Source organism: Pan troglodytes, chromosome 15 (assembly GCF_028858775.2).
Source record: "Pan troglodytes isolate AG18354 chromosome 15, NHGRI_mPanTro3-v2.0_pri, whole genome shotgun sequence".
Classification (NCBI taxonomy): Eukaryota; Metazoa; Chordata; class Mammalia; order Primates; family Hominidae; genus Pan; species Pan troglodytes.
This window is the reverse complement of record NC_072413.2, coordinates 67650123-67665499: the sequence shown is the minus strand read 5'-3', so window position 1 is coordinate 67665499 and position 15377 is coordinate 67650123. Positions and strand designations below refer to the sequence as shown.

At 45.4% G+C, this 15377-nt stretch overlaps 1 protein-coding gene across 5 annotated transcripts in view; it reads right to left on the bottom strand.

Moving 5' to 3' along the window:
- Window positions 1–15377, bottom strand: part of SUSD6 (sushi domain containing 6) — a 103652-nt gene that overhangs the window by 40764 nt on the left and 47511 nt on the right. The window contains exons 3-4 of one of the 5 annotated variants that reach the window (XM_063793619.1): window positions 5228–5344; window positions 3926–4117 (exon numbers count right to left, since the gene is read on the bottom strand). The exons of 3 other annotated variants lie outside the window; for them this stretch is intronic. In XM_063793619.1, the coding sequence (XP_063649689.1) occupies window positions 3926–3971 (46 nt within the window). In that variant the 5' untranslated portion in view covers window positions 3972–4117; window positions 5228–5344. The remainder of the gene's footprint in view (window positions 1–3925; window positions 4118–5227; window positions 5345–15377) is intronic. One more of the 5 variants, XM_063793620.1, reaches the window with a different exon arrangement.

The following is a 15377-nucleotide window of genomic DNA, read 5'->3' as shown; positions in this document are numbered from 1 at the left end:
AGGAAGCAGGGAAGGAAGGATGGAAGCGAGGAGGGCAAAGGAAGACAACTGTACCAAGTTAAGAAGAAGCGAGAAAAGAAGAGGTAGCTGGATACAACCGCTTATTCCATCCATCCAGTAAGCATGCACACAGGCCTACCATGAGCCACACACTGTGCCAGGCAGTGGGGAATGTCGAATAACAATCCTGAGCACCCTGGAAACCAGAGCTGATCAGACAGCCTGTGAAGCTGGCAGTGGGGTAAGATAGGCAGGCACGACAGTGATGCAGTCATTCTCTCTGTAGGCAGGTGTTATGGCAGCAGCACAACTGCAGGTGCCAATGACTCCAAAAAGAAAAGTTATTCTCTCCAATTCCCAAACTTGTCTCTAGTTTCACTTTTGGCGAGCCAGTCTCTGGATGGGATTCTGATCAACAGAAGTTCTCATACACGGAAAAAATAAAAAACAAGTAACAAGCCAGCAGAAGTTCCTGACCCTGAGGAGGAAGCTGTCAGGGTAAATCATTAAAGAACCCAGAATATCAGAGCACAAAAGGCACCAGAGAGCTAGTCCACACTCACATTACCCTTGAGTAACATGAGGTGCCTTCAGTTACTGTCCATTAGAGGCAGTGCTAGGGCCGATGCCCAGGACCCCGGCTGAGGGTCCCGTTCTTCATACCACAGAGCCCAGATTGAGGAAAGGCATCCGAAAATGCAGACTTTTAGAACTCACTGCTGCCTCAGGGGGCAGAATAGGAAATGAAAATGACCCAGCCCCGGGGCTCACCAGGTCTGGCTCCTTGCTGTAGGGTAGTATGCAAGGACCAGACCAACATGGAGAAGAGATACATCTGCCAGCATCCTCCCTTAACCTCTTCTCAGTTTTATTAGGTTGGCCCACCTGCAGTAGCCTATTTCTGAGAGGGCCACTTGTCTCCCTAGTGGGTTCAAGATTTCTCCACCCACTCTGTCCTCACCTCAGCAAAATTTGCTCTGAAAAGAGTCAGACAGGTTTTTTTCAGCCCAAGTATAAATTGGTGGTTCTCAAAGTTTGGTCTTCAGACCAGCAGCAGCTGCTGCTTCATGTCTACCAAGTTCTTCTTTAGAGAACTTGGTAGACATGTACATTTTTAAACCACATCCCAGACCTACTGAACCAGAAACTCTGGGGATGGGACCCAGCAATCTGTGTTTTAACAAGCCCTCTAGAGGAATCTGATGCTAGCTCAAATTTGAAACTCACTAGTGCAAATAACCTCCAAGGTCCAGCCTGTTGGTTCTCTCATGAGTATGTGCCTCTTCACTGGCACACCTGAATGACCTCTAGAGTTTCAAACCTGGGAGCCCACACATCTGCCACTGGAGGAAGGAAGAACTTCCCAACTCAGTATATCCTCCTCCTGCTTCCAGGGTTCAAGATTCTGTGCAAGAGAGTACAAAAGGTGAGGACGGAACTGCCCTTTAAGCCTTGACCAGAGGCAGGGAAGCACAAGCTTGGAAAAAGGTCCTGATGACTCTGAATGGCCTCACCTAGTACTGTGAACAAAACAGGACCTTTTCATGCCAGCTCTAGGCTGGTGAGACCAGCCTTCGGAAGGGACACAGGTGGACCAATGCACCTAGGCCTTTCCTTGACTGGAGAGTCGGCCTAAGGCTGATCTGCTCAGATCCCACCCTGCCAAACTGGACTGCAATACTTGGTCTGCAGCAAAACTGGCCTGAGCAGGACACTCGGGGGTGCTCTGTGAAGTTTCAACATGAGACCTGCAGAATACACCAAGCACCTGCTGTGGGTCCCCCTGACACTTCCTGGTACACATCAGAGGGGAGAGTGTGTTCCCACTGCCATGTGCCAGGCAGTTAGCACTGTGATGCAGAACCTGGCATCTCAAGTACTTCCACCACAGCCTAACAGGACAGAATGAAGAAATCTGCCAGCCCCGTCTCTGCTTCCCTGTTCTTTGCCCCAAAGCTGCTCTTCTTAGCCTTCTGCTTCTCCAGCTCCTATCAAGTTTCATTTCCAGCAGGAACTCTGGCTTCTCAGAGGAAAATGACTGACTGACTTCTAGGTCATTCAAAATCCTGACTATGACAGCCTTGTCTGACATGACCAATTATTCATGAAAAAAAAATTTTAATGATCCCTCCTCTCTCTTCTCACCTTCTTTATTCCCAGGAATGAGGCATTATCACATTTAGAAGTCCAAGCTTTAGATTTAGATTCCATAGGTTTGGGCTTCAAGCTCAAGATGTGGGGGTTTGTTGGAAACTTGTGTTTGATCTTGCATACAAAGGGGGGCTATTAAATGCCAGCCTCCAACCAGGGATGGATGGTGGATTAACCAGTTAGTGTTAACGAAGTGCTCTGAGCAATTCAGAAAAGAGATGCTGACTGAAAAAATAGTATTATAATAATCCTTTCCATTGAAATAGACTTTTATTGTTTACCCGGGACTTTTACATATATTATCTCACTTAATCCTATTATTCACAATCTTAACTATTCCTCCAAGGCCAGGGTCTGCGTTACTGGTGACAGATTTTCTGAATGCCAGAGAGAGGAGCCAGTTGAACAGCAAAGCCTCTAAACTGCCTAACAACAAGGTATTGAGAACAATAGCACCAAGAAAGGGTTCCTTTGCTGAAAGCCACTCTAAGAAACCTGAGACACATCTCTGCTGGAAGTCACAATAGTTCTCTGCACCCCTGAACACATCAAATCACAGACAGTCCTCACCCCAACTTCTCCAATTACCCCAGCCTGATCCAAGATGACAAATCCTGGAATACATCTGAAGGGCCCAGACGCCAGCTGCTCCTCCACTCTTCTCCCTTCCCCAAGCAATTAAGAACCTCTGACACCCTCCAGCCTCCCCATGGAATTTGTGACGCCAGCTAAGACCCACATGGGACCCCACGCGGTGCATCAGACTTGCTGAAATAAGGAGTCTTTGTCAGACATGCCTCCTACGAGTTGGCTGAACTGAGGCCAGGTGATGAGAGTCAAGAAGCATGCACTCCTGTGGCCTGTCCTGAGTGACCTCTTCCCTCGGACCAGAAGGGCAGCCTCACCTAGCCCATCACTTCCTGTCCCATAGGCAAATAGGTGCCCACTGCTATTCTTCTCATCCCCAATCCTCTCCCACAAATTGTACCTAAAATTAACATCCTCCTTCCAACCCTCTTTCCTTTCCTGTTTAGACTCATTCAACTTCTTGATTCATTAGCTAGAGTTTGTTTTTTCTTTAACTCTTTGATCCTTAGGATACTCCAAGAGAGCTTGTTTCTCTTCTTCCTCCTCCTCCTCCACAATTCTGACAATTCAGCCAGGACAGGCACCTGCCTCCACTAGCAGCATCTCAGTCCTATCTGGGTGCTTCCTCAAACTGTGCTTTTGGTGTGCTCAACCTAAATCCCTGAATTCTTAGGCTAAGGTTAGACTTTATTTTTCTTTTTTGAAACTACAGCTACTGAACATACTCCACCAGAGTGAAAGAGAACACTTCTTCATTCACAGGGCAAGAAACAAACTAGTTTAGGGAATACAGTATATTGGACATCCAAAGTTTCAACAGTGACATGGGAAGTTCCCAGGAAAGGAAGTGCTGAGATGAGCAGAGCAGACACCATACTCTCTTCCTCTCCTCCCTCCAGACTCCCCGCAACAGCGGGCTGTACCTGCCACTGGCAAGTGCCACATTTTAACAACGATGATGATGATAACAGCAACATTTCATCTTCGCCACAACCCTATATGGTATGTACGTTATCATCCCAATTTTACAGATATGAAGAACTGAGGGACGTAGAGTTCGAGAAACTTGCTTAAAATTACACACTACTGGCAGAACTAGGATTCAAACCAGCATGTCTGGCCCAAGGCACTGCCTTCTTCACCTGACTATGCCACCTTGTCTCCCCATACTCGTTAACTCACTTGCCTTTAGATCTCAGTGTAGACTTCTCTCCCTCAGAAAAGCCTTCCATGACCAATTCAAGCTGAGTCAGGAGACCCCCTAATGAGTATTCCTGTGTAGTGCAGTACTTTCCTGATTATAGCATGTATCACATGGAATTGTTCTATTTTCAGTAGCTGGCACAGTCTTGGCATTCAGCAGGAATTCAACGAGTACCTGTGGAATAAATCAGAGTGCTAAACCATAACTCTGCATTCCTCCAGTGCAGAGCACAGTTCCTGGCTGCTGCTGCCCTCCTCTCACAGGCTTACTACATATGATTAACTTCTGTCAAGATCCAGCCTAGTACCTCATCCCCAGAAAGCCCTCTGTGGCATTACATAGCTCCTGCCCACCTTATGTCAACACATACTTGCTTAAGGAGTTAACACTCATGAAAATACAAAACCCAATCTGCCCCACAGCAACCCTACCAAAACCCAGGGTCATTAGGGTTTGGAGCAAGGTCTATAGCGTTCATGTACCATGATGTACAGAACAAAAGGTTCAAGTTCCCCAAAGCTGCAATTACCAGAGGTCATAAAAAGCTGGCCAATCCTTTCAAATCAAGGTCAGTCAAGATTCTAAGAGTTGGAATCCTGCTCCTAGGAAAACCTGTCTGACATCCTCCCAAGAGAAAGAACTAAGACTAGGAGCTCTTGTTAATTCCATTCAATAAACACACACAAAGCCCACTCTCCTTCCTTCAGACCCTATTAATTCTAGTGGTAAGAGAGATGGGTGATGTTCCACAGAAGAAGCTAAGTTGGACTTTGAAGGATAAAGAGAAGTATGGGAGGAAAAGGCAGGAGGTAGAATTCTAGCCACAGGAAGAACCAGGTAAGAATAAGCTTGAAGATGTTTAGGGGAGAAGGAGTTGTCCCTTAGCCTTGATCTTTAGAAACAGACGTAGAGGTAGAGGAAGCTGTGGCTGCAAAGGCAGTAGGCAAGAAAGTGAAGCCAAACCCCACCCAAGTGGCACTTCTCATGCCCCTCTCTAATGTCAGGATATGTTTACAGCCAGCATGATTTTCATATACATTCCTCCTTCACTTCCCACTGGTAATGAAAGCGTACCTTTCCTCCCTCCTTGAACTAGGCAATTCTTACTCTGCTATAAAGAAATACTTGAGGCCAGGAGCACTGGCTCAGGCCTGTAATCCCAGCACTTTGGGAGGCCGAGGCAGGTGGATCACGAGGTCAAGAGATCGAGACCATCCTGGCCAACACGGTGAAACTCTGTCTCTATTAAAAATACAAAAATTAGCCAGGCATGGTGGCACATACCTGTAATCCCAGCTACTTAGGAGGCTGCGGCAGGAGAATCGTTTGAACCTGGGAGGTGGAGGTTGCAGTGAGCCGAGATCGCGCCACTGCAATCCAGCCTGGCGACAAAGCGAGACTCTATCTCAAAAAAAAAAAAAAAAAAGAAAAGAAAAGAAAAGAAATACTTGAGACTGGGTAATTCATTAAAAAAGAAATTTTTTTTTTTTAACTGGCTCACGGTTCTGCAAGCTGTACAGGAAGCATAGTGGCATGTGCTTCTGGGGAGGCCTCAAGAAGCTTTCAATCATGGTGGAAGGCAAAGGGGGAACAGGCACATCACATGGTGAGAATGAGAACGAAAGGGAGAAAGTGGGGGTGGGGAGGGGGTGCTACATATTTTTAAACCACCAGATCTCATGTGAACTCAGAGAGCTCACCATCAAGGGGATCGCCCAAGCCATTCATGAGGAATCTGCTCCCATGATCCAAACACCTCCCACCAAGCCCCAACTTCAACACTGGCAATTACAGTTTAACATGAGATTTGGTAGGGGTATACTTTCTTTCTTTTCCTTTTCTTTTTTTTTTTGAGACGAATTCTTGCTCTTATTGCCCAGGCTGGAGTGCAGTGATGCAATCTTGGCTCACTGCAACCTCCACCTCCCAGGTTCAAGCGATTTTCCTGCCTCAGCCTCCCAAGTAGCTGGGATTACAGGTGTGCGTCACCACGCCCGGCTGATTTTTGTGTTTTTAGTGGAGACAGGGTTTCACCATGTTGGCCGGGCTGGTCTCAAACTCCTGACCTCAAATGATATACCCGCCTCGCCCTCCCAAAGTGCTGGGATTACAGGCATGAGCCACTGCGCCCAGCTGGGGATATACTTTCAAACTATATAACTCTTCATCACCTAACAGGATCCACACTGGGTTCGAAATCCTCACCCAAGCTAAAGGTAGCATACTCTGCAACGTACTCTTCTAGGCAGGTTGCCTGGGCCCTCTCTTTTCTCCACAGAAGAGCCCCACCACCTGCATCCCTGAGGCATGAAGACACTTTCACGTGCTTCTCCACTTCCTCCCCAGAAGGCTGGGGACAGAATACTGTGAGGAACCATCACTCAGTGGGAAGCCCCCACACACTGCTACTGCTCACTGGGCCCTGGACTTGCTCCTGCTTTCCTCACACAGAGGACAAGCCATGATTCTGGATCGTCCTATGGGGTAAACCCACCTATGGAGTACCTTTCCCACAATGTGTGTGTTGGATCTACTGGGATGATCACTGGCCTGGCTGTAGCAAAGGAGCAACATAAAAAGGATTTTGTCTCTGTGTTCAACGAGCTTATATGCAAACACATATGGAATCAAGAACAAAGAACAAGAATCAAAAACAAAGAGCAAAACCAAAGAAATAAAACCGAAAGCAGTGTGTACAGATATCAAAGCTCAGAGAGGTGTGTGAGAGGTATAAAACAGACAGCCACACAGCCTACTGAAGGGCTCCAGCTAACTTCATGGGCCGCTAATCAGAAACTGAGCAACCGCCAGGCACAGTGGCTCACACCTGTAGTCCCAGCACTTTGGGAGGCTGAGGCGGGCGGATCACAAGGTCAGGAGATCGAGACCATCCTGGCTAACACGGTGAAACCCCGTCTCTACTAAAAATACAAAAAAAAAAAAAAAAATTAGCTGGGTGTGGTGGCGGGTGCCTGTAGTCCCAGCTACTCGGGAGGCTGAGACAGGAGAATGGCGTGAACCCAGGAGGCGGAGCTTGCAGTGAGCCGAGATTGCACCACTGCACTCCAGCCTGGGCGACAGAGCAAGACTCCGTCTCAAAAAAAAAAAAAAAAGAAACTGTGAGCAACCATGCATTGTTATCAAGGAGCCTTAGTGGGGCTGCACTGGCTGAAGACTCCACTGGGTCATTTGCAATCCAGCCTCTGGATCATAATGAGATCAACTGGGAAGAAGAGAAATCCAAGACTTTTCTCCTGTCTGCCACCAAACCTCTCTGTGCCTAGACCAGTGATCAGGAAACACTGACAGGCTGATCCTCACACCCACTCAGTCATAGTCTAGTGTGCAACAATCCCAATGACATTCTCTGGTGCCTCTTACCATAGCCAGGGTCAACAAGGCCGAATCATCAGAAGCCAAGCCAGTGACAATAAACACAAAGGTCCCACCCTCTCCCAAGGAGACATGTGTCTACTACATGGGAAGAATTGATCAAGCCCTTTGTATTTCATAGAGTGTCACTTGTTACTCAGAATAACAAAGGATGAAGCAGAATTATTTTATAGCCCTGTTTTTACTTGGTCATAACTTCCTGAAACACATTTTGTGCCCCCTCCCCACTGAAATACCAAAAATACTTTTGTGATTTAAAAAGAATGAAAAAAAAAAACTTGGCCAAGAAATCTTGAAGACAATCTGTTTACCTTCCCTGCACTACTTCCCAGAACTTTGGATGACTAAACAATTCTCCTTTAAAAGATCTGGTTACTGGCAAAGCTAATAAGTCAAAGAAGTTAAACAAGAAAAAAATCTCCATCACCAGGGATGCCAATAAATCTAGGTAGAAAGGGGCTCCTAAAAGAAGAAATACCAATATAGCTACGAAAAGCAAGAGGAAGCAAAAGGACTACCAAATGGGAAAAAGACATTTCTTATTTTTTAATTCTAATGTTATATTCTCCCAGTTGTGTTTTGGAATCATGTAAAATGCAACCTTCCAATCACATCACTGTGCTGACGAAATAAAAAATGTCTTTAAAAGAACAGATCCTTGGCATTCTCATATTTAATATGTAAAGTTTCAAAACTGACTCCAAATGTTCCTAACAAATAGCATCCCTGAGGAATATCAGCTCTGAAATACCAACAGGGCAGCCTCCCTGAAGAGAACAAATAGTTCACAGTGAGATCACTTAGCTGATCTCACTCCAGCACCAACATCTCAGAAGGGCATTTACCACTCTTTGCTACTTGTCTTCATGTATGGGAAACCAACATTTGAGAATTTAGGGACTCAGAAAACCTCACCAATATCAAGGATCTAATTCTACTCAGTATGCACTGAATTGATTCAAACAGAATCCAAGAGATATGGAAGAAACAGGGAGCACGTTCCAACCTGAGTCTGTCTGAACCAAGCAGCTGTGGCGTCATAAAACCAGAAGTGTGGAATGATATCAATTGGTGCTAGGATCTGATCTTCCAATATGGGAATATTTATTTGTGTACCGAGCAATGTTCCAAATGCCTTACATATACTATCTTATTTGATCCTCACTACAATCTTATAAAGCAGACATTATCATCCCCATTCTGGTGAAATACAGACAGTGAAGTCACAAAAATTATCCAAGGCAACACAAGCAGCAAGGAATGCAGGCAGTATTCAACCCAGACAATCTGACTCCAGAGTACATGCTTTTCATCAGACTATGCAGTCATTCCAAAAAACAAGGTGAAGAGTTGAAGCATAATGGTACCTAGATATAATACTGAGTTATACTCATGATCTCAGTGGCTCCATGAGAGCTGCAGGTGGTATTTACTATTTTGAGGTGTACATGAATTGAATCCCACTCCACCTCATAAGAGACAGCTATGTGAAGAAATCCTAGGGACAATCCTGTTCTTAAAAAGTTATAGTCAGTCAGGTGCAGTGGCTAATGCCTGTAATCCCAGCACTTTGGGAGGCCAAGGCGGGTGGATCGTTTGAGCCCAGGAGTTCAAGACCAGCCTGGGCAAACCCAGCAAAACCCATCTCTACAAAAATATTTTTAAAAAACTAGCCAGGTGTGGTGGTGCATGCCTATAGTCCCAGCTACTCAGGAGGCTAAGGCGGTGAGGCGGGAGGATCACTTTAACCCAGGAGGCAGAAGTTGCGGTGAGCTGTGACAGAGCCACTGCACTCCAGCCTGGGCAACTGAGTGAAACCCTGTCTCAGAAAAAAAAAGTTACAGTCACACCCTCATCTTTCAGTGAATTCGGATTTTCATGTGTTAAATTAGCTGAAGATGAGGTCGATGAACAGGGCTGGAAAGAAGTCAGCAGCCAGGGAACTCCTCATTCACATTGCACCATGGAAACGTTGTCTCTAAATGTTTCTGTCCCTCTGGGCCCCAAAGCTAAATCTGAGGCAGGCCAAGGTCTCTCCTGATCTGATCCCAGTCCAGGCAGCCAGGCACACCAGCACAGGCCACCTGGAAGGGCTCCTCACACCCTCTGCAGGCTCCCACTCCCAAGTGATGCACTGCACTCTTCCAGTGGGTAAGAAGTGGTGAGCGGTGTTCATCTGGAAACCTGCCTAGAATCATTGAAGATTCTAGTTAACCCTAATTGAAGATAGTGTTAACCCTAATTTTTGTTTTATTAGCATCCTGTGCCTCTCTTTTGCAGAAAGTCGGGTAGGTAAGAAGAATAACCTCTAAGCTGGCAAGTTAGCAGGGTAGTGGGGCACCATTGCTCAGCAGATGGAATCTGTGTTTAATGAGGACTTTAACCCAATAGAGACCCAGTTACGTGGACTCTGGGTTTCTTTTATTAGAAAGTTACAGTGCGAGGGTGGTACCATGTGTTGTCAATGTTTTAAACATGGCACAACAATTAGTGTGCAGAGGGTAATTTCTCAATGCCTTTTCATGACACTAGGGTTCATCAAGAACTATAATGACCCATCCAGCCTCCTACCATAATCCCTAAGTTTTTTTTATAGTCACAGGTAATTACACCATGGAGAGATTACATCACTTTCATCAACAGGGTTTGCAGCTGACAGGAAGATGCTTTGCGGATGTTTTGGGAACTATATCCTCATTTAGCAAACAATTTACTATGTCCCTATTGTTCCTTTCCAAGAATAGAACCACCTTGGCAAACCTTGTGCCTAAACTGGAACCAAACAACCAAGAGCCACTGTAGATGAGAACAGAAACAACCACAGAGGGCCAGGCGCAGTGGCTCATGCCTGTAATCCCAGCACTCTGGGAGGCCGAGGTGGGAGGATCATGAGGTCAGGAGATCGAGACCATCCTGGCTAACACTGTGAAACCCCATCTCCACCAAAAAATACAAAAAAATTAGCTGGGCGTGGTGGCGGGCGCCTGTGGTACCAGCTACTCGGGAGACTGAGGGAGGAGAATGGCGTGAACCTGGAAGGTGGAGCTTGCAGTGAGCCGAGATCGCGCCACTGTACTCCAGCCTGGGCAACACAGTGAGATTCCATCTCAAATAAAAAAAAAAAAAAAGAAACAACCATAGAGGGAAACATGGTGACCCAGAGATGACTCCTGTGTCCTTTTTATCCATCAGGAGAAAACATCATCTCTTTCTCCCTCCATCAGAATAATTTTCTGGAGGCTGATCTGAGCACTTCAATCAGGAAATACAAAAAACAGGTCTCAGTGAAGCCTGTCACTCAGCACAGGTAGCGTGGCTCCCAGAAAAGACCATAGGCAAGAGTCAGACATACTGAGCACAAATCCCAGCCAGCCTCACCACTTAAAATCATCAGTTTCTGAACAAGTTATTGAACCTGTCTCTGGTTCAGTTTCTCCTTTATAAAATGGTTGCACAACTGCCTAGCTGGGGTGTTCTGAGAGCTTTATATGGAACGATAACAGAGCCTGACACATAAGTGATGCTCTATACACATTAGTTTCCCATTTGTTTTCTCCTCTCAACTCAGTGTACATTCTCTCTGACTCGAGGGTCCTTCCAAGATGAGGTGAGCCAGGGCCACCTGCCAACATCTCTCTGCTACAGGCTAAAGCCAAGTCATCTCCCAGAGAACCTAGTTCTCAACACTTTCCATTTTCAATGAAAACTAACTGCCTGGCTTTCTGTCATGTAAAAATGCAGATGGCTGTTTTCCCTGCTATTCTAAAATTGTTTTAGGTGATTGTGTGATGTTTAACACGGCCTAACATGTCATGGCAACATTTTAAGGGGAAAAAAATCAGAAACAAGTAAAATACTGAGTTTGTTTAGTAAATAAGCTCAGGAAAGAAAGAGAATGCAAACAAAAACTTTTTATGAGTCATCAAGCCAGTTGGATTAAGATCAAACTATGCAAACATGAGCTTTCTGGAAAGCAATGGGGATTCCTGAAGTAAATTAATCCCTCCTTACTGGTCAAATTTGATAACTGCTCCAAAAATCTCTTATCCCCAACTCAAACAGTACTTTGCACCTTAAGTTTTGTGTTTCAATGACAGCAAAGAATATCAACTGCATAAAAAGTCTACTGCACCTTGTAACTCAACAGTAGGTCACATACCAATTCTGTTGTTGTTATTTGGGAATTACATCACACACTTCATTTTATATGCCAAGTGCCTGCCTTCCAATCATTTTTATTAGTCTACACAACACCAACTTAACATTCTTAAGGATTATTGTTTCTGTTTTGCAAAAGACACAAAGAGGTCATGTGATTTGCCTCAGGTCATACAGCAAGTTTCTTAAGACTACAGGTAAAATGAAAGACTTGGAGACCTGAGAAAGGCTGCTACAGAGAAGAGATCTTAATTCTGCCTAGTCCAAGAAAGGCAAATTGGGTAGCATGTGCATAGATTTTATTTTTAATTCTGGTCTATCCACTGCATGGTGTGACTAGGTGTGAAGAATAAGATACGCTTCCTTTTGCCACTCTTAAAAAGGAAACTTATCAATAATTCTCCCCATTTAAAGGAATGACCAAAGGAAAGCTGGACCCAATGCCTCTCTAACACCTTTTCTGCTATAACTGCAAATCTCGAGCTGTAGATGAGAGAAACCAGTATGGAAACTGAACTTTAAACATGATGTAATTTTACTCCAGAACTCTCAAGTACCTGATTCTTCCTACCTTAGATTGTGATCAAAACTGTGATATTTGATGATGAGATGATACAGATTATGATGACTGTGGTATCTACGACCAGAGACGATGCAGACAAATTGTCTCCAGAGGATGCCCAGTTACCTATGTCTAGTGGTATTCTCAGAGTCATGAATGTGCCTGTACACACGCATATAGCCAGGGTCTACTACAGCCCACTGGATAGCAAGGCTATATATTTTACAAGCACCCATTTAAAAATGTCTCTGAAGTGGGTGTTCAGGAGCAGCTATAAGAACAGGTAAGAAATGCAAGAAGGAGGCCAGGCGCAGTGGTTCACACCTATAATCCCAGCACTTTGGAAGGCAGAGGGGAGAGGATCACTTCAGCCCAGGAGTTCGAGATCAGCCTGGGCAACATAAAAAAATTTTTTTTAATTAACTGGGCATGGTGGTGCATGCCTATGGTCCCAGCTACTCAGGAGGCTGAGATGGGAGGACTGCTTCAGCCTGGGAGGTCAAGGCTGCAGTGAGCTATGACTGTACCACTGCACTCCAGCCTGGCAACAGAGTAAGACCTCATCTCTAAAACAAATAAAAAGAAAAAAGAAACACAAGAAGAGGAAAAGAGGCTTTTCCTGAATTAAACTGCCTTTCCTCGGCTTCAGAGTATCTGAGATCCTGGTTTCTGGACAAGCCTGCTTGGCATGCTGCTTATGGCAGGCACGGCCATACAGGTGTGCTTTGGGTTTCAGGCCTAGAAAGGGCACCTACTCCCCTAGAAGCTACTCCAAAGAAAGGGAAAAACATTGGTAGCAACTTAGTACACAGGATCTAAGCAAAGGTGAACCCCTTTCCCCTGCCAGTACACATGTTTTATGGGGAGTAGAAAAGACTTGGAGGTTGGGGTGGCAGGGAAGGAGCATTCTTTCAGGTGGGGGAGGGGAAAGAAAACAACAGAGCCAACTTTCCCATCCTGGTCTGAGCCCACACTATAAAGAGACACATTTTTCCACAGTGGAAAATAATAATCCCTTTATCCAGCCAGTATGGAACCTGATAATGGATTTCGGATCTTGAGTGGGAAGCTGGGAAGGTGTGGGTAGTTGGAAAATGAGGTGGAGAATGGGAGGGATGAAGCCAACAAAAGGGAGGTTAGGGGTAAATAGGATAGCTTAATGACACTAGAGAGGCTTAAGGCAGACATTATGCCACTAACACCACACGCCAGGGCAGTTTCCTTAGAGGAGCCTTGGAAGAGGCAGGTCACAGTGGTATGCCAGGCACCAGGCTAGGTCCTGGCCCTACCATTAGCTGTGAGATTCTGGGCAGCAAGTGCACAGTTCTCTGAAGCCCAAGCTGGTTTTGACTAGTCCTTCCTTCCTTCCTGCTCTGACAGTCATTCCATTCACATGCATACTTATTGAGCACCATTTGTTCTGGGCTGGGGAAGAACCTCTTTTACAAAGACCCAAATATTTTAAAGCCTCAACATTTTAGGCTTTTCAGGCCACATGGTCTTTGTCATAACGACTCAACTCTGCCACTGCAGCACAAAAGCAGCCACAGACAATATATACATGAATGAGCACTGCTGTGTTCCAATAAAACTTTATAGACATTGAAATTTAAGTTTCATATACATTTTTACATGTCATGAAATATCTTTCTGATTTTTCCAACCATTTAAAAATATAAACAGTTAACTGGAAGGTTCTACAAAAGCAGATGGCAGGTAGGATTTGGCCTGTGGGCCAGTTTGCCAACTTCTGCTCTAAAGACACAGTGGTGAATAAGAGAGTCACCACACTCTGTGGTTCTGCAACTAGCACTTCTAGAGGCCTCCTCTGGTTTTGGGGTGACCCTATGAAAGGAGGCTCTGCTTCATTTTGTTGCACATTGGTACAGCCTGGTCTTCTCTTCCTTTGAAACCTCATATAACCATGATGGCCACATTGTGGGGTCCCAATCATCATGGCCCCCTGGGCTGTGCCAGGGGCTCCTCATGACTAGGGGGAAAAGGCTTGGGTTAAGTGTCAGAATGGGGTGGAAGGAAAGGCACATCTATACGTTGGTAGTGGAGAAAGCTACAATGAACAAAAAAATCTGTAATTGTTTCTTCCAACAATTCAGAAAAGAAAAGAAAAAAAAAGATTAGCTGAGACTGTGCCATTATCTGTTTATGTTGGATAAGTGGGTGGTGGGAGCTGATAGAGAATGAAAGAAGTAGCACTAAACTATGGAGGCTCTACAGCCACAATATACCACTCCCCTACTGTCCCCACCAAAGTCCCCTTCCAGGATCTAGTTCTGAGATCTCTCTCCAGGAAGCACTGGCCAAGGAAACTGCCATGTATGTGTTTCTAACAAAGTCCAGTAGGAACACCAGTATTGGTGAGTTCAATGATGATTCTGGAGCGTAGACACAGAGGTAGGTTGTGGCACACCACCCAGAGGCCTACCGTACACACCCAAACATGTCCTTTAAGGACATTTTGTCTAGAAGATCACACAAAGACTGCCTAGAAGGGTCTCTGGAGAACTGTTGAAGGCAACAAGGGCTGTACAAACTCAAAAAGGTTCAATGGGCCGAGCACGTGGCTGACGCCTGTAATCCCAACATTTTGGGAGGCCAAGGTGGGTGGATCACCTGAGGTCAGGAATTCAAGACCAGCCTGGCCAACATGGTGAAACCCCATCTCAACTAAATAATAAAAAAATTAGCTAGGTGTGGTGGCATGAGCCTGTAGTCCCAGCTACTCGGGAGGCTGAAGCAGGAGAATCGCTGGAACCCAGGAGGCAGAGGTTGCAGTGAGCCACGACTGTGTCACTGCACTCCAGCCTGGACAACAGGGTGAGACTCTCTGAAAACAAACAAACAAACAAACAAAAAGGCTCAATGGGGCATGTCTAGCCCCTGCTAGGGCCCGTCCAGCTCACCATCTTCAACCACAAAGTCCTTAGAATCATCAAAGCATTTACTGAGGGGCAAAGAAGTGACTTTAAATGTTATTCCAGGTAAACCCATTCATCTGACGGAGGGAAAAACTGAGCCCTAGAATGGTTAAGTCGCTTGCCCAAGATCACAACATTTGTAGTGTCAGTGACCAGGTCTTATTTTCACTAAATTACAATACTTCAACTACCCACTCATTCTGAGAAAAAGCGCAGAAAGACGAACAAACAAAAGACAGCTAACAATCATTACATACTTATTTTATTACCTCAATCTTCACAACCACCCAATGAGGTAGGTATTATTATTATCCCATTCTGCAGCTGAGGAAACAGAGCCTTGCAGCAGTAAAATAACTTGTTCAGAGTCACAGGGCAAGCAAGT